Here is a 21,465-nt window from a genome sequence, read left to right as displayed (position 1 = left end):
CTTCCTCTGTCTCTGTGCGTGTTCTCTGCATAGCAGGAGGAATTTAGTGTCATTTTCACCATCTCATCATGAGTAGGATAAAAGCTGATTTTTAGAGCCCTTGTGCCTTCAATGAATTAGTTCCTTACTTAATACAAGTCATATCACCGTCTCTCTCTAGTAATCTTTCTATCTTGTTAGTCATTTTCCATCTGGTATGATACAGTCTCGTAGGAGCACTGCAAATTCCCACTCTCCCTAAACAAGCTTGCTCACAGCAATTGATCCTTCAGTCACAAAATGGACTTCTCCTTAATTCCCTCTCATCTCTCATCCTGCCCTCTGTGAGCTGCTCGTCTGGCCTGGATGTGTCAGATTGTAGGCCTCCTGGGCACCAGGTTATGTCACAGGCTGTGGTTGTGGTGACTGACTTTATATCACAAAGCCTTGAATAAGACCGCTCCTCTAACGAGATGGTATTTTTCGTGTGTGTGTGGAACTGTAAACTGACAAGGTTAATCTGATATGTTTCTCTTTGTAGTGTCATTTTAATTAGAATATGAACAGGGGTCACAACCTTAGTGTTAGTGTACACTGATGACAGAGCAGACATGAGACAGCAACAACATGCAAGACACTGGCTCATATAGACGCAACACAAAACAACAGGAGGGGGGTAACCAGGAGGGTAAATAACTGTAGCTAGGAGAACGATTTCTGTTCAAATAGTTCAATGTCTGGAATTTATTCACTGCATGTTTTGAGAGACTGGCTGATTACAAAGGTAGCTGAAAATGAAATGAATGTGCTTTTGTCCAGCTACTTGAATAGTAAGGCTTGATTAATAATGAAATGAGTTGTGAATTGAATTGTACACCCTGGGGAGTTTTCCATTTCAGTGTCCAACATGGAAGCTATATTGACTGAAATAAAAATGAATTTGCCGTATTCTGGTTTTGGTATCTTTAACATTTGATTCCACCTTTGTTACATTCACGTATCGTCTTTCTTGAGGTGCAGAAAGCTTTTAAATTATATTAACCTTGACATGTTTTTGTGTCTTCTTGCAGAGGGTGAGTGAGAAGGTTGGGGGAGCAGAGGGGACTAAACATGATGATGACTTCACTGAAATGGAGAAGGCAAGAATTCTCTCTTTCTATTTCTCTAAGAATCCTCTCTTTCTATTTCTCTAAGAATCCTCTCTTTCTATTTCTCTAAGAATCCTCTCTTTCTATTTCTCTAAGAATCCTCTTTCTATTTCTCTAAGAATCCTCTTTCTATTTCTCTAAGAATCCTCTCTTTCTATTTCTCTAAGAATCCTCTCTTTCTATTTCTCTAAGAATCCTCTCTATTTCTCTAAGAATCCTCTCTTTCTATTTCTCTAAGAATCCTCTTTCTATTTCTCTAAGAATCCTCTTTCTATTTCTCTAAGAATCCTCTTTCTATTTCTCTAAGAATCCTCTCTTTCTATTTCTCTAAGAATCCTCTTTCTATTTCTCTAAGAATCCTCTTTCTATTTCTCTAAGAATCCTCTTTCTATTTCTCTAAGAATCCTCTCTATTTCTCTAAGAATCCTCTTTCTATTTCTCTAAGAATCCTCTCTATTTCTCTAAGAATCCTCTCTTTCTATTTCTCTAAGAATCCTCTTTCTATTTCTCTAAGAATCCTCTTTCTATTTCTCTAAGAATCCTCTCTTTCTATTTCTCTAAGAATCCTCTTTCTATTTCTCTAAGAATCCTCTCTTTCTATTTCTCTAAGAATCCTCTTTCTATTTCTCTAAGAATCCTCTTTCTATTTCTCTAAGAATCCTCTTTCTATTTCTCTAAGAATCCTCTCTTTCTATTTCTCTAAGAATCCTCTTTCTATTTCTCTAAGAATCCTCTTTCTATTTCTCTAAGAATCCTCTCTTTCTATTTCTCTAAGAATCCTCTCTATTTCTCTAAGAATATTTCTCTAAGAATCCTCTCTATTTATCTAAGAATATTTCTCTAAGAATATTTCTCTAAGAATCCTCTTTCTATTTCTCTAAGAATCCTCTTTCTATTTCTCTAAGAATCCTCTTTCTATTTCTCTAAGAATCCTCTTTCTATTTCTCTAAGAATCCTCTTTCTTCTTCAATATTACAATGTTGTGATGAATGAGCCCATTCTCCCAAGCCTTGTTCATTTGTGTTAGAAACTATATCCTCACCACTCTCATAGTCCTATTGTATTACCTTGTGCGGTGCACTGCACATTTACTTTTTTTCAATAAAAGAGAGACATTTATCTCAATTTAAATGCCTTGGAAAAATTCTTATGAAATTGCTTCTAGAAAGTGGGAAAATTAAGTGTGCGTGCATTGTGATTGGGGAGAGACCAAGCCAAAACCATCATTCTGTAGTGCAGTGTCTTATTCTAGACAGCTGGGGAGGCTGAGGAGTGTATAGCAGAGCCATGCATTTAAATATAGGGCTCTGGCGAATAGTAGTGTGAGGTCTGTGTTGAAGAAGGCAGAGAGCTGGCATATCTGACCAGCATCAAGTGGGAACACAAAAGCAATCTTCACCAGCTGTCAGCTTTGTGTGTAGTCTCCCCCTCCACCTCCACACTACAGAGTACAGTCCTTCATGTTCTGTCCAGGCATGTTGTCTCTCCCTCCACCTCCACACTACAGAGTAAAGCCCCTTCATGTTCTGTCCAGGCATGTTGTCTCTCCCTCCACCTCCACACTACAGAGTAAAGTCCCTTCATGTTCTGTCCAGGCATGTTGTCTCCCCCTCCACCTCCACACTACAGAGTACAGTCCTTCATGTTCTGTCCAGGCATGTTGTCTCTCCCTCCACCTCCACACTACAGAGTAAAGTCCCTTCATGTTCTGTCCAGGCATGTTGTCTCCCCCTCCACCTCCACACTACAGAGTACAGTCCTTCATGTTCTGTCCAGGCATGTTGTCTCTCCCTCCACCTCCACACTACAGAGTACAGTCCTTCATGTTCTGTCCAGGCATGTTGTCTCCCCCTCCACCTCCACACTACAGAGTACAGTCCTTCATGTTCTGTCCAGGCATGTTGTCTCTCCCTCCACCTCCACACTACAGAGTAAAGTCCCTTCATGTTCTGTCCAGGCATGTTGTCTCTCCCTCCACCTCCACACTACAGAGTAAAGCCCCTTCATGTTCTGTCCAGGCATGTTGTCTCTCCCTCCACCTCCACACTACAGAGTAAAGTCCCTTCATGTTCTGTCCAGGCATGTTGTCTCTCCCTCCACCTCCACACTACAGAGTAAAGCCCCTTCATATTCTGTCCAGGCATGTTGTCTCTCCCTCCACACATCAGAGTAAAGCCCCTTCATGTTCTGTCCAGGCGTGTTATCTCTCGCTCCATACTACAGGAACCAAAGCCTTCCTCCTCCTTCTGTGTTTTCTCTCGTTCTCTCCATCTTTTCTCCTTCTTCTCTCTTCCTCCCCTACACCCCAGCTTTATCTTCTGTCTTTCTGCCTCAATCTCCTGCTTCTCTCCTCCTCCCTCACCTCTCTCTTTTCTGTCTTAATCTCTTTCTTCCCTCTCACCCCCCCTCTCTTTTCTGTCTTTGTCATAATCTCTCTCTCCTTTTTTAAATAAAAAAAATCTCTCTCTCTCTCTCTCTCTCTCTCTCTCTCTGTGTGGGTTGTAGAAGGTGGACACCACCAGTAGGGCGGTGATGGACATTATGACCAAGACCACTGAGTATCTGCAGCCCAACCCAGGTGAGAGACACGTGCCATGGCTGGTCTCAAATGGCACCCTATCCCCTATATAGTGCACTACATTTGACCTGAGCCCTATGGACCCTGCTGAAAATAAAGGCACCGTGTTTTGGTCATCCCTTTTTGATAGATTGTTATTTAATTGAATAAATTATACGCATGACAACACACCATAATCAGGCACATGTTTAAAAAGTAAACTTGTACGGCAAGTTTGATTTGATTTAATTGATTGAGTGATTCATGAATGAATTGTTTGCGTGTACAGCCTCCAGAGCCAAGATGACCATGATCAACTCCATGTCTAAGATGCGTGGCCAGGAGAAGGGTCTGGGCTACATCCAGACCGAGACCGTCCTGGGAGAGTCCATGCAGAAGTTTGGCAGGGAGCTCGGGGAAGAGTCCAACTTTGGTAAGTCACTATGGCCGTGTCTGAATATCCGTACTTGCCTTCTAAATAGTAGGTTTTTGGGTATACGGAAATATAACGTTGTATAGGATGTGACATTTCTAAAATGTTGTATGTTTTAAATGCCAGGATGTTATACTCATGTAGTCTTTTCATCAAGTAGAATTCGCTGCACACTGTTTTTGCACTTGTTTGAACATGTTTGACAACAGCTCATAATCAGAATATGGGACTCGCTCTACAAAAATGTACGAATGACGGGGAACAAATGCGATTGTGCATTTGATGATGCCTTCTCAGTATGGATGAGTAGTATGTTGAAATGATAATGGTTGCTTACTGCGTACCTTTCTACTAAACAGTATGTTCTAAACTGTATGTAGTACTATTAGTACCCAGTATGTAGTTTTAGTTGGTAATAGGCAAGACCGATTTCGATCACCGCCATTGTCTATTTATAATGGTGCTGATTGCTAGACTGCCCCCAGATTTGTTTGTGCGGCCTTGCCGACTCATAAGACCAAACAAACAACGGAGCGGGCTAGTTTAGCGCTCATAAACAACATTGATGTGCAAACTCCTCAACTTGTCTGAAGGAGATGGAGGAGTACATGTTGTTATATTATGCCCCTGTGTGTTCCAGGCCTGGCTCTGATCGATGCTGGGGAGTCCATGCGTGAGCTGGGGGAAGTGAAGGACGCTCTCGACATGGAGGTCAAGCAGAACTTCCTAGACCCGCTGCAGACCCTCCACGACAAAGACCTCAAGGAGATTGCGGTGAGACTGGATTTATTCATTTTATTTGATATTTTATGCAACATTGAGACCCAGACTGGGGGAAAGTAAGGCCGCCTGGTAATACAACATGCCCAGAAACTATAGGCTACTACACCACTATTTAACATTGCTGCATGTCAGCCTCGAATTGACTGGAAACCGGGTGGTTTACCCTCCAAATTGCTTTGTGGTTTGAGGAGAACACTTACATTTTGTCAAGATGGAGATGAGTGGCCGAAACCGAGGTGCGCATGGACAACAGTGGATGAATCAATTCAGGCTACAAGTGTAGGCCAAATGACAATGGTAGAATGTCATTACAACACACACAGGGGTTTTTGTAACAGATGTCTCTTTCAATTCATCAAATTGCGGGTGCACAGAGCACTGTTGGGGTTTGGACGAATGTATGCAGGTAGGCTACAGGAGCGCCTTGGTTAAGTGATTGTTTGACAATCAGATGAAAACATCATGACTGGTTGTGTTTATGCCACAATTAGAAGGCATATGTGTGTCCATAAGGCTGGGGAAGCTGGGGAAGCTTTCCCTAAAGTACATTTGAAGTAGCTTATTTTTTTTTAACTGTAGATTGTCTGAGATCTCATAGCCCACAGTCGAAGGGCTCGCAATTTGGGCAAATACCAAATAGATGATTGTTGAGTTGCGACTATCATTGAGAAGAAGAGAGACCCAGCCAGGCATATCGCAATATTTAAAAATACAATTGCAGAAAAACTGTTTGGAAAGCAAATGGCTATTGCTGTATAGAGAAGACAATGAAGATATTCACCTGTCTTTTAGTTATCGAAATTCCTAACTTAATTGAGTGAACAGTAGCGAGAACATCAGCCATATCCCCGGTGAGTGTGCATGTTCACAGTCTTTGTCATTGGGTCAGTACCACTGTTTTTGTTTGTTTTTGGACAAACATTTCCTCCTTCAGGTTGTATTTGTGTCTCCCCTTCCCATAGGCTGATTAGATAGATCAGACAACATCGGTTTTATTGATATGTTTGTCAGTGTCCGCAGAGTAGGCTACCCTGCAATTTTTGTAGTATAGGTGTCTCGTACCGGTAAGAAATGAAGTCTACTTTCACCGCTGGACCCAGGTCTCTTTTTTGAGTGAGTACTGCATTAAAAAAAGCCCTACATACAAAATACAAGGATAACAAGAACAGTGCACTCGCATGACATCACAAGACAGACATAATAACAAAATTGCATAACAGACATAACACAATAACAGCATAGCAAGCTAGACACAACACCATAGCAACAACACGGCAAGCTAGACACAACACCATAGTAACAACACTGCAAGCTAGACACAACACCATAGTAACAACACGGCAAGCTAGACACAACACCATAGTAACAACACGGCAAGCTAGACACAACACCATAGTAACAACACGGCAAGCTAGACACAACACCATAGTAACAACACGGCAAGCTAGACACAACACCATAGTAACAACACGGCAAGCTAGACACAACACCATAGTAACAACACGGCAAGCTAGACACACCACCGTAGTAACAACACGGCAAGCTAGACACACCACCCTAGTAACAACACGGCAAGCTAGACACACCACCCTAGTAACAACACGGCAAGCTAGACATAACATGGTAAGCTAGACCGATGTACCGTTAATTTTCTATGTCCTTAATGAGACACATTGAAAGTCATTGCATACATTACAACATACAACTCAAATCCTAGTCACGTTGAAAGCAGACCAGGAAAATGTTGATTTAAAAAATGTAATGTTAATGCCAACGTTGCACCTTTATATGCACATAAATAAGTGGTGTAACAATCACTTCATCTAGACATTGACATCAGTTGGATAACTCCTAATGCTCAGTCAATGTTTACTGCCCTGGAGGGAGAGGCAGCATGTTTACTCTACTCTCTCGTTGGAGTTGCCCAATACAATTACATCCGTCTCCCTGCCAGACCACAGAATCAATACTCAGCTGGTAAAGTTTAGATTCTCGGAGAGCTTCATTTAGACTTTTTTGTTCTAAGGGCAGAGGGAAAATCAACTCTGGTATACTAAAAGTTTATAATTAACTCTGAATAATCATATGCCTGAAGGTGTCTGATACGGGTAAGTATTGGTGATGGCACCACCTTCAGATTATTTTGGAAAAGCTGACCACGACTCCATTTTGTTGCTCCCAGCCTATAGACAGAAACTAAAACAAGAAGCTCCCACAGACAACGCAATCGCAACCACACTGCACACTGCCCTAACCTATCTGGATAAGAGGAATACCTATGTGAGAATGCTGTTCATCGACTACAGCTCAGCATTCAACACCGTAGTACCCTCCAAACTCGTCATCAAGCTCGAGACCCTGGGTCTCGACCCCGCCCTGTGTAACTGGGTACTGGACTTCCTGACGGGCCTCCCCCAGGTGGTGAGGGTAGGTAACAACATCTCCATCCCGCTGATCCTCAACACTGGGGCCCCACAAGGGTGCGTTCTGAGCCCTCTCCTGTACTCCCTGTTCACCCACGACTGCGTGGCCATGCACGCCTCCAACTCAATCATCAAGATTGCAGATGACACTACAGTGGTAGGCTTGATTACCAACAACGACGTGAGGGCCCTCTGAGTGTGGTGTCAGGAAAATATCCTCACACTCAATGTCAACAAAACAAAGGAGATGATCGTGGACTTCAGGAAACAGCAGAGGGAGCACCCCCCACCCATCCACATCGACGGGACAGGAGTGGAGAGGGTAGTAAGTTTTAAGTTCCTCGGCGTACACATCATGGACAAACTGAATTGGTCCACTCACACAGACAGTGTGGTGAAGAAGGCGCAACAGCGCCTCTTCAACCTCAGGAGGCTGAAGAAATTTGGCTTGTCACCAAAAGCACTCACAAACTTATACAGATGCACAATGTAGCACTAGCCACTTTAAACAATGGCACTTTTATATGTTTACATACCCTACATTACTCATCTCATATGTATATACTGCACTCGATACCATCTACTGCATCTTGCCTATGCCGTTCTGTACCATCACCATCATTCATATATTTTTATGTACATATTCTTCATTCCTTTACACTTGGGTGTATAAGGTAGTTGTTGTGAAATTGTTAAGTTAGATTACTCGTTGGTTATTACTGCATTGTCGGAAATAGAAGCACAAGCATTTCACTACAGCCGCATTAACATCTGCTAACCATGTGTATGTGACAAATAAAATTTGATTTGATCTGATGTGGCCGGGACCTCCGGTCATGTGGCTGGCATATGCCTGTCCAATCTGAGGTCAGGGGTTGTTTCAGGACTGGGCCATGAGTTGAACTGGGCCAAGCTGAGCTGGACCAGCACAGTACGGTTTGGGTTGGTACGAAAAGGATGAAGTCGTCTAACCATTTGGAGTGATCCATGTCTAACCTGTCACTCTTATCACCCTTTCTTCCTTCCTCTCCTCGCAGCATCACCTGAAGAAACTGGAAGGCCGCCGTCTGGACTTCGACTACAAGAAGAAGCGTCAGGGCAAGGTGACGGACGATGAGATCAAACAGGCTCTGGAGAAGTTTGACGATACCAAGGAGATCGCTGAGCTCAGCATGTTCAACCTGTTGGAGAGTGATGTAAGGAATATGTTTCTACTGTTACACACACACTGTGTGGGAAGTAGGTAGGTAGGTAGGTAGGTAGGTAGGTAGGTAGGTGTGTGTGTGTGTGTGTGTGTGTGCGACCACCATTGACACATGAGCACCATGTTTTCCTCCTGTACTGTAGGTTCAGTGTGAAGTGGTGAACTAATTAATAAATGCAAGTATACTGTTTACCTGTGGGTCTAAGCACTAAATATCTATATTGCTAGTAGTGTAATAAGCAGTAGTAGCAGTAAACAGCAGTAGTAGTAGCAGCAGGTAATAGTAGCAGCAGTGGTAGTAGCAGTAGCATCAGGGAGTAGCAGTAGCAGCAGGGAGTAGCAGTAGCAGTAGCAGCAGGTAATAGTAGCAGCAGGTAATAGTAGCAGCAGGTAATAGTAGCAGCAGGTAATAGTAGCAGCAGGTAATAGTAGCAGCAGGTAATAGTAGCAGCAGGTAATAGTAGCAGCAGGTAATAGTAGCAGCAGGTAATAGTAGTAGCAGGTAATAGTAGCAGCAGTGGTAGTAGCAGCAGGTAATAGTAATAGCAGGTAATAGTAATAGTAGGTAATAGTAGCAGCAGGTAATAGTAATAGCAGGTAATAGTAGCAGCATTGGTAGTAGCAGCAGGTAATAGTAGCAGCGGGTAATAGTAGCAGCAGTGGTAGTAGCAGCAGGTAATAGTAATAGCAGGTAATAGTAGCAGCATTGGTAGTAGCAGCAGGTAATAATAGCAGCAGGTAATAGTAGCAGCAGGTAATAGTAGCAGCAGGAAATAGTAATAGCAGGTAATAGTAGCAGCAGGTAATAGTAGCAGCAGGTAATAGTAGCAGCAGGTAATAGTAGCAGCATTGGTAATAGCAGCAGGTAATAGTAGTAGCAGGTAATAGTAGCAGCAGTGGTAGTAGCAGCAGGTAATAGTAGCAGCAGGTAATAGTAATAGCAGGTAATAGTAGCAGCAGGTGATAGTAATAGCAGTTAATAGTAGCAGCAGGTAATAGTAGCAGCAGGTAATAGTAGCAGCAGGTAATAGTAGCAGCAGGTAATAGTAGCAGCAGGAAATAGTAGCAGCAGGAAATAGTAATAGCAGGTAATAGTAGCAGCAGTGGTAGTAGCAGCAGGTAATAGTAGCAGCAGGTAATAGTAGCAGCATTGGTAGTAGCAGCAGGTAATAGTAGCAGGTAATAGTAGCAGCAGTGGTAGTAGCAGCAGGTAATAGTAATAGCAGGTAATAGTAGCAGCAGGAAATAGTAATAGCAGGTAATAGTAGCAGCAGGTAATAGTAGCAGCAGGTAATAGTAATAGCAGGTAATAGTAGCAGCAGGTGATAGTAATAGCAGGTAATAGTAGCAGCAGGTGATAGTAATAGCAGGTGATAGTAATAGCAGGTGATAGTAATAGCAGGTAATAGTAATAGCAGGTAATAGTAATAGCAGGTAATAGTAATAGCAGGTAATAGTAATAGCAGGTAATAGTAGCAGCAGGTAATAGTAGCAGCAGGTAATAGTAATAGCAGGTAATAGTAATAGCAGGTAATAGTTGCAGCAGGTAATAGTTGCAGCAGGTAATAGTAATAGCAGGTAATAGTAATAGCAGGTAATAGTAATAGCAGGTAATAGTAATAGCAGGTAATAGTAATAGCAGGTAATAGTAGCAGCAGTTAATAGTAATAGCAGGTAATAGTAGCAGCAGGTAATAGTAGCAGCAGGTAATAGTAGCAGCATTGGTAGTAGCAGCAGGTCATAGTAGTAGCAGGTAATAGTAGCAGCAGTGGTAGTAGCAGCAGGTAATAGTAGTAGCAGGTAATAGTAGCAGCAGTGGTAGTAGCAGCAGGTAATAGTAGCAGCAGTGGTAGTAGCAGCAGGTCATAGTAGTAGCAGGTAATAGTAGCAGCAGTGGTAGTAGCAGCAGGTAATAGTAATAGCAGGTAATAGTAGCAGCATTGGTAGTAGCAGCAGGTGATAGTAATAGCAGTTAATAGTAGCAGCATTGGTAGTAGCAGCAGGTAATAGTAGCAGCAGGTAATAGTAGCAGCAGGTAATAGTAATAGCAGGTAATAGTAGCAGCAGGTGATAGTAATAGCAGGTAATAGTAATAGCAGGTAATAGTAGCAGCAGGTAGTAAATCTTTATACTCTCTTTGGATAATTCATTCCAATCATTTAAAAGTTAACAGCAGGTATTTTGCATGTAAGTTTAAGTATTTTGATATGTTCACAAATCTACAAAAAAGACATTTTACATCCTGGCAGGTAATAGCAGGTAATAGTAATAGCAGGTAATAGTAATAGCAGGTAATAGTAGCAGCAGGTAATAGTAGTAGCAGGTAATAGTAGCAGCAGGTAATAGTAGCAGCAGGTAATAGTAGCAGCAGGTAATAGTAATAGCAGGTAATAGCAATAGCAGGTAATAGCAATAGCAGGTAATAGTTGCAGCAGGTAATAGTAATAGCAGGTAATAGTAATAGCAGGTAATAGTAATAGCAGGTGATAGTAATAGCAGGTGATAGTAGCAGCAGGTAATAGTAATAGCAGGTAATAGTAGCAGCAGGTGATAGTAATAGCAGGTAATAGTAGCAGCAGGTAATAGTAATAGCAGGTAATAGTAGCAGCAGGTAATAGTAATAGCAGGTAATAGTAGCAGCAGGTAATAGTAGCAGCAGGTAATAGTAGCAGCATTGGTAGTAGCAGCAGGTCATAGTAGTAGCAGGTAATAGTAGCAGCAGTGGTAGTAGCAGCAGGTAATAGTAGTAGCAGCAAGTAATAGTAGCAGCAGTGGTAGTAGCAGCAGGTAATAGTAGCTGCAGTGGTAGTAGCAGCAGGTAATAGTAGTAGCAGGTAATAGTAGCAGCAGTGGTAGTAGCAGCAGGTAATAGTAGTAGCAGCAGGTAATAGTAGCAGCAGTGGTAGTAGCAGCAGGTAATAGTAGCAGCAGGTAATAGTAGCAGCAGTGGTAGAAGCAGCAGGTAATAGTAGCAGCAGGTAATAGTAGCAGCAGGTAGTAGTAGCAGCAGTGGTAGTAGCAGCAGGTAATAGTAGCAGCAGTGGTAGACGCAGCAGGTAATAGTATCAACAGTGATAGTAGCAGCAGGTAATAGTAGCAGCAGGTAATAGTAGCAGCAGTGGTAGTAGCAGCAGTGGTAGTAGTAGTCATCATGTCTTTATACTGCATCTTCTGTCCATCACTGAGCACATGTTTGATGTTCAATAGTTTTTTTTTTTCTCAGCAAACTGTGTCTGTCTATTCTCTAGTCTCTGCCCTCTTCTCTCCCTCCGTCTCTAGTCCAAGTCACCTCCCCCTCTGGCCAGCTGCAACCACGGCAACAGAGGGGGTCATGATTCAAAGCTCTTGTTCTACCTCTTGTCAGAGCATCACAGGCTGACTTTGACTCAGTGTGTATTGTCTGCATGTAACGTTGTGTTGTGTGGACTGGAGGTTCTCATCAAGGCAGTATCAGGGAACCTAGAGCCTCAGATATCAGATGAACAGGACTTCTATAGAGATATAAATAATTGTAATAACAGTTGAGCTCTACGTTCTATAATGGCTCCTCCGCCCATCTATCGATCCATCCAGTCTTTCTTGACCTTGTGTTGTCATATCAAAGTATCTGTACGTTAACCAGTTGTCCCGAACCGGCTCGTAGCCCGTAACAAAAAGGGAGAGAACATGGAGATCAAGGAATAGCAAAAATATGTTGATGAACTAAAGTAAACTAAACAAGTAACAATGGTGTGTGTAGTCAGTAGTGTAGGTGTGGTTGCATGCATAAATGTGATAATGAGGGGTGTTGAAAGGTGCCAAAGCAAACAAACAAAACAGCCACAAAAATACCACACCCAACAGTGTGTCTGCATGGGGAGAGTCTCCCCAATGAAGGGGGGAAAGGTGTATTTATCCCAGGACACACCGGAGCCCACCGACATCCTAATAAGGAAAACAAGAGCAAAGAGAGAGAATTCGGCGGACCGAGTGGGAGGCTCGTCACACAGTAAGGCGGCTGTGTTGACCTGGCAGTATCACACTGTAGTTTCTGTATGTTAGCCAGACCAGTGAGTCCGGATGTATACGGTAGGACTTGGGCCACGCCGCCCATATGTAACAGTCGTCCCGTTGGGCCTTTTGTGTTTGCGTCAGCAGATTGAACAGGTGAGCCAGCTAGCCGCGCTGGTCCAAGCCCAGGTGGAGTACCATCGTCAGTGTGCTGAGATCCTCACCCAGCTGCAGTCCAAGATGGAGGACCGGTCAGTATTTATAATAATATATATATCATTATATATCATTATAATCTGTGTCTCCATGACCGGTCAGTACCGGCTGGAGGTACGGAGGATTTTTGCGAAATTACTGAAATTTACCCAAAGTTCACAGGTTTTTTATTTTGAAAACCTGGTTGGAGAAAAACCTGTGAATGTTGGGAAAGTTTCCGGAATTTTCGCTACCCTAGTAGAGAGTACGGGGGCAATACCATACCATGCCAATCGTCTTCGGATCAAGAATTGAAACCGCCTGATTATTCCTTTCCTGAATTCTCTGAATTCGCCAGAAGTGAGATGGAATTGATCCCAATAACCCTTGACCCCAAACCTTAGGTATGCCGCAGAAATAGAATGAATAGATTCTATTAATTCTTTCAACGAGCGATGCGGCAGGGGGTGGGGGGGTGGGGGATTGGGATCAGCACCCTCTTCACTATATGGGCTTGTTTCTGCAATGTATTATCCATAGGATAAGGGATTCCTCCAACAAGCCCAAGAAAGAGTTCATACCTAAGCCGCGTCAGTCCTTGGACCTCTCTAGTGAAAACCACAATGGAGCCATCCAAGGATCCAGGTCCCCAGGTGAGACTCTCCACTCCTACCATGAAACCTGACCTCTCTCTCTCTCTCTCTCTCTCTCTCTCTCTCTCTCTCTCTCTCTCTCTCTCTCTCTCTCTCTCTCTCTCTCTCTCTCTCTCTCTCTCTCTCTCTCTCTCTCTCTCTCTCTCTCTCTCTCTCTCTCTCTCTCTCTCTCTCTCTCTCTCTCTCTCTCTTCTCTCTCTCTCTCTCTCTCTCTCTCTCTCTCTCTCTCTCTCTCTCTCTCTCTCTCTCTCTCTCTCTCTCTCTCTCTCTCTCTCTCTCTCTCTCTCTCTCTCTCTCTCTCTCTCTCTCTCTCTCTCTCTCTCTCTCTCTCTCTCTCTCTCTCTCTCTCTCTCTCTCTCTCTCTCTCTCTCTCTCTCTCTCTCTCTCTCTCTCTCTCTCTCTCTCTCTCTCTCTCTCTCTCTCTCTCTCTCTCTCTCTCTCTATCTACACATCACTAGGTGTAATGTTATGTAGTATTTTAAACTGTATGTAACTGTCTTATGTTGCTGGACCCCAGGAAGAGTAGCCGCTGCCTTGGCAGGAACTAATGGGGGATCCATAATAAATACAATCCATCCCTCTCTCTCTCCATCACTATCAACTTCTCTCTCTTTTCCTTATGTCTATTTCTGTCTCTCTGTCTGTGTCTTCCCATCGTCTATCTATCTCCCCGTCTCTACGTATATCCACTTATCAGGCAAATGGAAATATATACCTGTCTACTCTTTCTTCTCTTTTCCTTTCTGTTATTCCATCCAGCAACAAGGTCTCCAGGTGAGCTAAGTCATCCGTCTGTCCATCTATCTGGCTGGCTGGCTGGCTAATCATCTTATCTTCATATCTCTTCATTTCTCAATCTCGTCATCTCTCCATAGTTTAATTTCTCCATCTCTCCATCCATCCACTTCCAAATGCTATAAATCACAAATGTATTTGTTCTACCTGTGTGGCTTGCTTTGCATTTGGATTTCTCTCCTCTTTGCAGCAAGGTCTCCAGGTAAACCAAGAGTGAACCCTAGAGAGATACCATAATATGACTCTGTCTATTTCTATCACTGTCTTTCTATCTGTCCGTACGTCCGTCTCCGTCCATCTGTTTGGTGATTGTCCAAGCCATCTGTTCACTGCCATAACCCACCCATCCATCCATTTATACAACTATGTCAATTGCAGTTAAACATAAATACCTCTTCTCTTTCTCCCACATTTGCTCTCTCTCTTTCTTCCTCTTTGCAGCAAGGTCTCCAGGTGAGCCTAGAGTGAATTCTGGAGAGATACGACAGAATACCTCTATTTTATCACTCTGTCTGTGTCCATGTGAACGGTCTGTCTCTTGCTCTTTCTTGGACTGTCTTTCTGGCTCCAGTCTGTTTCCTGATTTCTCTCCTGTCTTTCTCTCTGTTTGTATTCCAAGGTTTTGTTGTCAGTATTCCGGTCTTTGTTTCTCTCTATCTGCCTTTCTGTCTGTGCGTTTGTCTTTTCGATTTGTTTATCAATCAATCGACAACACAAACCAACATTTTTACGTCTTTCTCTCCTCTGATTGGCCTTGTCTCCCTTTGTCTGTCTTTCTGTCTGTTACTGTTGCACGATATACCGAAACGTCAATACTTTATCCATACTAGAACATGAAACACGGTTCGATATTTGCATAGAAGTGGCTTCTTTAATGAAAATGTGCTCTCTCTTTTTAACCAGTAATGATGTCGTTCACGAGGCAAAAAAAACAAAGTCAAATTGATTGTATAATTGATCCATTAATGGATACATGGCTGTCTCTGAAAATTGTTAACTTAAAAAAGTTAGAATGTAATGATATTGAACTCAAAAGATGCCCAACGATTGAACAGATCAGTAGCTAAGTTTCTGTCTGGATCAAGTGCCATTCTGTGGCTTTGGCTAATATGCCTTCTTTTTTTGCCATGGTATCATTTTGATATCGAGTATTGTGATGGTAATGAGTTTTTGTGATACAGTACTAAACCTGGTATCGATGTCAAAATTCTGGTATCGTGACAACACTACTGTCTGTTCAATATATCTATCAATCGATCACCTAAATACACATTAATTTTTATGCATTCCTCTCTTCTTTACCTCGTCTCCCCCTCCCTCTCTTTCTTCCTCCTCCGTCTGCCCTCCATCCCCCTTTCAGCAAGGTCTCCAGGTAAGAACTTTACTCCAGAGATAATCTTATCTTTCTTTTACTATAGGAATAACCCTAACTTCTATTTTAAGTCGAATTTTCGCTTAGTTGAATTAACTTCATTTTCGCTCATCCATTGATGTCAATTGGAGTCTAAGTGAAGATTTGACCTTGTGGAAGTTAGGATTCACCCCCATATTTCTTTCTATACCATAGACCTCTCCAGCCATACACTATAACTCTGCTTTCTCTTCTCTCCATCTATCCCTTTCCATTGGTCCACCGCTCAATCTCTCTCTTTCTCTCTCTTTCACACTCTCCCCATCCCTCCTCCTTTCTTTCTCTCTCTCACCATCTCTCCATCCATTGCTCTCTCTCTCTCTCTCATTCCAGCTCCCCTAGACCAGCCATCCTGCAGGGCGCTGTATGACTTCGACCCCGAGAACGAGGGCGAGCTGGGCTTCAAGGAGGGGGACATCATCACTCTCACCAACAAGATCGACGACAACTGGTACGAGGGCATGATCCACGGCAGCTCTGGATTCTTCCCCGTCAACTACGTGGATATCCTGGTGCCCCTGCCCTAAAGTCGTTGCCACGGCAACGGCGAATCAGCAGCAGCAGTTTTCCCAGGCGACAAATCTTAATCCCTGCATCCCCAGCTCCCGCCACCCCCAAACATTCCCGGAAACCCTCCCTTTCACTCCGCTAAAAAGGAGATCTAACTACAATGAAGATATGACGACGAAATCGGCTGTGGCGAGATCAACAACAGCATGGTGTCACGCCAACGAGTGCTAACGAAACAGACTTTTGAAAAAAAAATACGAAAAATAAGCAATGATGCCGTTTTGAATGCCATCGTGGACATTTACCATCAAACCAATAAAATGCTATGGTTGTTTTTTCTTTTGTTTCCAAAAAGAGTGTTTCTCGGTTTTGTCCTCAAGTTTGTTTTCCTTCAGGAGCTTCTACAGTTCCTCAATCCTCGTCTTTCCTGGCTTCATCTAGGTTTACATTGGCTGTGTGTCTTTCAAAATGGCCGTTACTATCCTTCTCTGTACTTCGTGGAAACTTCTAGACTAGCATAATTTCATCAACGTCACATATTGTAGGCTACTATTTCTGGGCGGTTATCTGGTCCGTTAGATCACGTTTAGGTCATGTTTCACACTTTGTTAGACACTGTAGGTCAGGCATGTTTTAGTGTTTTATCTTATCAGATTTACTTCTTCTAAGTACGTTCAAGCTAAATATATGTTTTTCCCGTTTGAAAAGGGTAGCCTTCTGTTTGCATGCATGGATTGTTTCCTAGAGAGACTGTGTCCATTTCATGCTAAACAACAGATGTACGTTTATGACGGAGGGGATATTGTGTGTCTTTTCATACAGACCTAAACTGAGAGTGAGGTATGTAAGGATTCAGTGTGATTTAATCAAGGCACCATAGTTAGACCAAACTGGCCACCTATGCAGGAGGGTAGGCCTACAGCAGGGCTGAGTGGTGTCAATGGCAGATCTACTCGCTTTTCTAACTGAGGGTGTAGTTCGTTTGCGATCTACATTGTTTTGTTGGCATTCTATATCACACAAGTCCTCTGTGTGATTTAGGTATGCCTCATGATTACATCTAGTGTATTTGAGTCCATGGTTATAAATTGGAGATTAATATTTACGGAAACAAAAGACTAAATTGTGTAGTTCAATTGTTTTCTAAGTGGCGTATAAGCAAAAACTGGAACCGTTTCCATAATATGAAATAATGTTTAAGAAATCTTCTCAGTGTGTATTTTACCAATGACGTGGAAATATTTGTGAAAATGGTTGCTGTATTGTGCTATTTCATATAGGAGTTTACCGCTTATCGGATTTAGCCTTATTTTCTTCAACCTGTTGGCGAAGTTGTTTTCACTGTATCAGAATGTCCTTTAGTCAGATAAACAAATAACACTATATTGAAGACTATAAGTCATGGAATCTGATAGGACTAGCTTTAGCTGATAATGCTCACAGACCAATACTGTGTTACGAGGCCAATGGAATACACAAGCAATGCTGTCTCAATCAGAAAAGGGAACATTTTATAAAAAGTGAACACGGTACCATATTTAATTCAAGGATACTAACATCAATAACCAGATGCAAATTCCCCTACCCCTTTGTGTCTTACACTTTGTCTAAATGTTGTCAGGCAATCTAGGCAACTTCTCTCTGTCAGGAGTCTCGGTCTGAAATAACCCATTCATACGGTATGTGTTGCTCTTACTGGTCCATACTGTATTTCTGTTTACTGAAGGTTCTGAGGATCCTTAGTCCCTGTCCCTTGTTGATTGTCCTTCCCTTGTCATATCCCAGGAATGAATGGCCGCACATGTAACAATACACAATATAAGGTACCAAAGCAACAGACTGTTGCATATAACAATAATCATCATTTGGTGGGAACAAGTGTGTATTAATTTGCATGTGTGAGTTGGAAATGTGTTTTTTGCATATCCCACTCTCCCTGAAACGCCCTGGGAGAGTGGGGTCACGGCCAGAGTCTACTAAAGCAATTGGATACTACTGTACACTCCAAACTCTGGCCTCTGGATCTATCTAGGTTTTCTCCAGCATTTTGAGGACTTCATTCTCAGTGGTTTTCCCTTCTGCAAATCCAATGTGAAACTGTATGTGTGTAACAGACAGGGCAATAAGTGTTTCACCCATTTCTCATTGTTGTGTGACTGGGTGGGTGTGGTTTGGTTGGGCCGAGGTTGGTATGTGTTTTGTGAAGGGAGAAGGGGTTGTATGCGCCACAGGTGGTTTGGTCTACTGTGGTTTGTATCTATGACGTGTACATTTTCTATTTTTTCTGTCAGTATTATTTTTCCTTCATTGAAATCCTCCTGGATGTCTATTTGATAAAGGACCGATACAGTATAGCGCAATGATACTATTGACGAAGCTGAACCAACCGAAAACCCATCTATAGCGTTCATTTTTTTTTAAAGGGAAGCGCAACTTGAAACGGTCTCGTTTGTTGGCAGAATAAGCAGATTCAGATTGGAACTGGCTGTGCTTTCAAGTTTTATAAAAGGCTATATATTTCCTTCATTTTCTTTTCTCTTCTCTATCTTTTTTAAAACAATTATCGTGTGTATCTTTGCCCTCAATGAGGACTGTACAGCTTTTCAGTGATTTGTTTTCACCGTGTGTGTGTGTAGTAGCGCATCTACGGTATCGTATTTTATTTTTGTAACTGTGATAAAGTATATGCATATATATACAGTAATTATATAGAACTATTGTGATTCGAGGGATTGTTTGTGCTGCACACAATTGTCGTTTTTGGATTCTTTGTTTGTTTTGGTTTCATCCCTTGCACCGGATTACAAGACAATATGCTTGATGTTAAAAATGACTAAAATATCTCAATGTAATTTATTCAAATAAACAAGGTTAGAGTTGTTTGTTGTTGTTGTCTCTCTGTTGAGAAGGAGAAGTTGGTCTGGAAGGAACGTATCTTTCTATAGAAGATCTGAAGGATATTCTCCTCCAATGCGTCTTGAGAAGGCGGCAAGGAGAGAGGATCAATGTAAGAAAGACCTTGAGAAAGATTAATAACAATTGCAATCTCCACCATTGCCGCCAGGTGGTGCGGTGATGGTCCAGTCCTGGGGAAAGCGTCAGGAAGAGGATATAGCTGTGGCCAAGGCCTCACACATACTTTAACAGCTGATTACCACTAGATGGTGCAGACAACCATCAAAATGATGCACAGATTTGATTTATGGCGTTATTGTGCGTGTGTGAGCATAAAAAGTGGGTGGCGACATGGGGTAAAGCTGTTACAGTATAGGCAGGGATGGGCAAAAAAAATTACAAAATACCATAAAGTTCAATGTATCAACATAAACTACAAAATACTTGTATTTTGAAATATATTTAATTAAAATACATATTTTAAAATACAGAAATAGATTTGCAAGTAGCTGGCCCGAACAGCATCAACAGTCTCAGTAACGGTCACAGAAACGTTAAACTCACTATGACTGCGATGTTATCTACCTTAATGCCCTGACTGTGATGTTATCTACCTTAATGCCCTGACTGTAAGTCACTCTGGATAAGAGTGTCTGCTCAATTACCTAAATGTATATGTGAAAATGAACAACAAAGCACACTGGGTATTATTATTGGCCTTGTTTCATGGTCATGTCTAGAAGGGATACAGTTTAACCTAATTCTCCCAACCTGCTAGTTAATTATCCTAACCTGTTGCATAAAGTTTCCTAAACCTGCTACGAATTAGTCAATTTTGACAAGCTGTCTAGACAAAACATTGTTTTGGGGCCGTAGCCATTATAATACTGATTTGTCCATTTTCCACACACATTGATATTTAGTTAATTTAGCAGGCGCTCTTATCACACCATAGTGCCATCAGACTTCTGATATCAATGCAGGGTGAAAGGGGGGCACAAAATGGTATAGAAAAGTATTTTGTTACAAAATATATTTGCGTTCTGACCAGTATAATACAAAAGACTAAATACTCCGAATTGAAATACTGCACATGGTAGGTTGGAGGTGGGCTGCGACATGGGTTGCGACCCGCACGGTTGCCAGTTTGAATCCCGATTGTAACTTGTTTTCCAACCTTACCCAACTTGTAATGTATTAACTTTGGGGCCAATTCCGATTTAGGAAATGTACGTCTTTCTACCGCACTTCTCAGTAGTTAGTGTTCAGATTTATCTCATGCAGATGATTAGGGCTTTGGGGGTGTGGTTCCCTTGCGGGCGCTGAATACATTTAATTAAACCGCTGAAAAGCCTCCCACTTGCTGGCCAACACATTTTCTATTGGTGCTTTCATTCAATAGGGTTTTCAGTACATTTATCTTAAGCAATTCCTTTAAATACGGTGTACCTTTAATTAGAATTTTGTTGACAGACTCACTAGAATACTTTGAGAGGATGGGTTCAGAATATACGGATCAATAAAAGAAAGCCATCTAAATATATATGTTGCTTCAGCACCAACTGGTAGATTTAAAAATACTCTGATCTTGTTGATTATTTAGGCACATTTTATGGTTTGGAATGGACCTATTAATCATAAAACGTAACGTTTTGGAGAGACTTTACGCACTAAATATATTGATAAATCAAAAATACAGTGGTTTGATTAATCCTGAAAGTTGTCATATTCAAGTTCAAACCCTGAATTATTGGAAGGTGGAAAGTGTACAATCAGGTTTGAACAATAAATCTATAAATCTACTCTAATCCTTACTAATCATGGAATTCAGTCCAGTCCAGTCGTCGTGAACCGTGCGCCAGATTCCAGGTTAAACCTGCTACGTGTGGTCTGAGTTCCATAATGATTCAAATAAGCTACTTGTCCCAAGTTATCGCACAATGTTATCTTAATATGATCCACTAATGCTAACGACCCTCGGGAACAACTACAGGGGCTTGAGAAAAGAAAGGTAAACGGAATGGAATGATGCAAAATGTAGGCTACAAATTGAAGAAAACGAACACTAAAATGACAGTTATAAATGTACGTGGGTATTACTGATGGTGGCTCCCGATAGTGGCTAATATTTAACATGATACAAATTGTAAGATAAAACGGAGAAGATCCCGAGCATATAATAAAACAATTCTAAAGCACATACATCAACTCAGCAGGTTCAGCCCTACAGAAACCTTTACCTCCAAATATCATACAAGCAAATTTTGATAAAAATTCGGAATATCAGCACAGCTATTCATAGCCTACTTCACTGTGGAAAAGGTGCCGCCATACATGTCATGTTGATATGATTTTCAGTTTGCTTCCATATGACATGTTTCACATTAGTCTCCAGGGATCATAAGGAAAAATTCTCTAAAACAATTGCTATGTGTATTAATTTATACATTTATAATTTATACATTTATAAATTACAGTGCATGGAGAAT

The 21,465-nt window shown here is 41.9% G+C and overlaps 1 protein-coding gene across 4 annotated transcripts in view; it reads left to right on the top strand.

Annotated features, from left to right (window-relative positions):
- The window catches only part of LOC110534556 (endophilin-A1), a 56,607-nt gene extending 37,646 nt beyond the window's left edge, over positions 1 to 18,961 (top strand). Inside the window, exons 2-9 of one of the 4 annotated variants that reach the window (XM_036933754.2) lie at positions 1,050 to 1,118; positions 3,633 to 3,705; positions 3,974 to 4,117; positions 4,758 to 4,891; positions 8,361 to 8,519; positions 12,665 to 12,768; positions 13,253 to 13,365; positions 15,905 to 18,961. In XM_036933754.2, the coding sequence (XP_036789649.1) occupies positions 1,050 to 1,118; positions 3,633 to 3,705; positions 3,974 to 4,117; positions 4,758 to 4,891; positions 8,361 to 8,519; positions 12,665 to 12,768; positions 13,253 to 13,365; positions 15,905 to 16,098 (990 nt within the window). In that variant the 3' untranslated portion in view covers positions 16,099 to 18,961. Of the gene's footprint in view, positions 1 to 1,049; positions 1,119 to 3,632; positions 3,706 to 3,973; positions 4,118 to 4,757; positions 4,892 to 8,360; positions 8,520 to 12,661; positions 12,769 to 13,252; positions 13,366 to 14,124; positions 14,290 to 15,904 lie in introns of those variants that run through there. The other 3 variants (XM_036933752.2, XM_090188646.1, XM_090188645.1) reach the window with 3 other exon arrangements.
- Positions 18,962 to 21,465: the final 2,504 nt, after the last annotated feature.

The sequence above is a fragment of the Oncorhynchus mykiss genome, chromosome 10 (genome assembly GCF_057628025.1).
Source record: "Oncorhynchus mykiss isolate SJ-2025 chromosome 10, ASM5762802v1, whole genome shotgun sequence".
Classification (NCBI taxonomy): domain Eukaryota; kingdom Metazoa; phylum Chordata; class Actinopteri; order Salmoniformes; family Salmonidae; genus Oncorhynchus; species Oncorhynchus mykiss.
The sequence above is the reverse complement of the archived record's forward strand: the minus strand, read 5'-3'. Positions and strand labels throughout refer to the sequence as shown.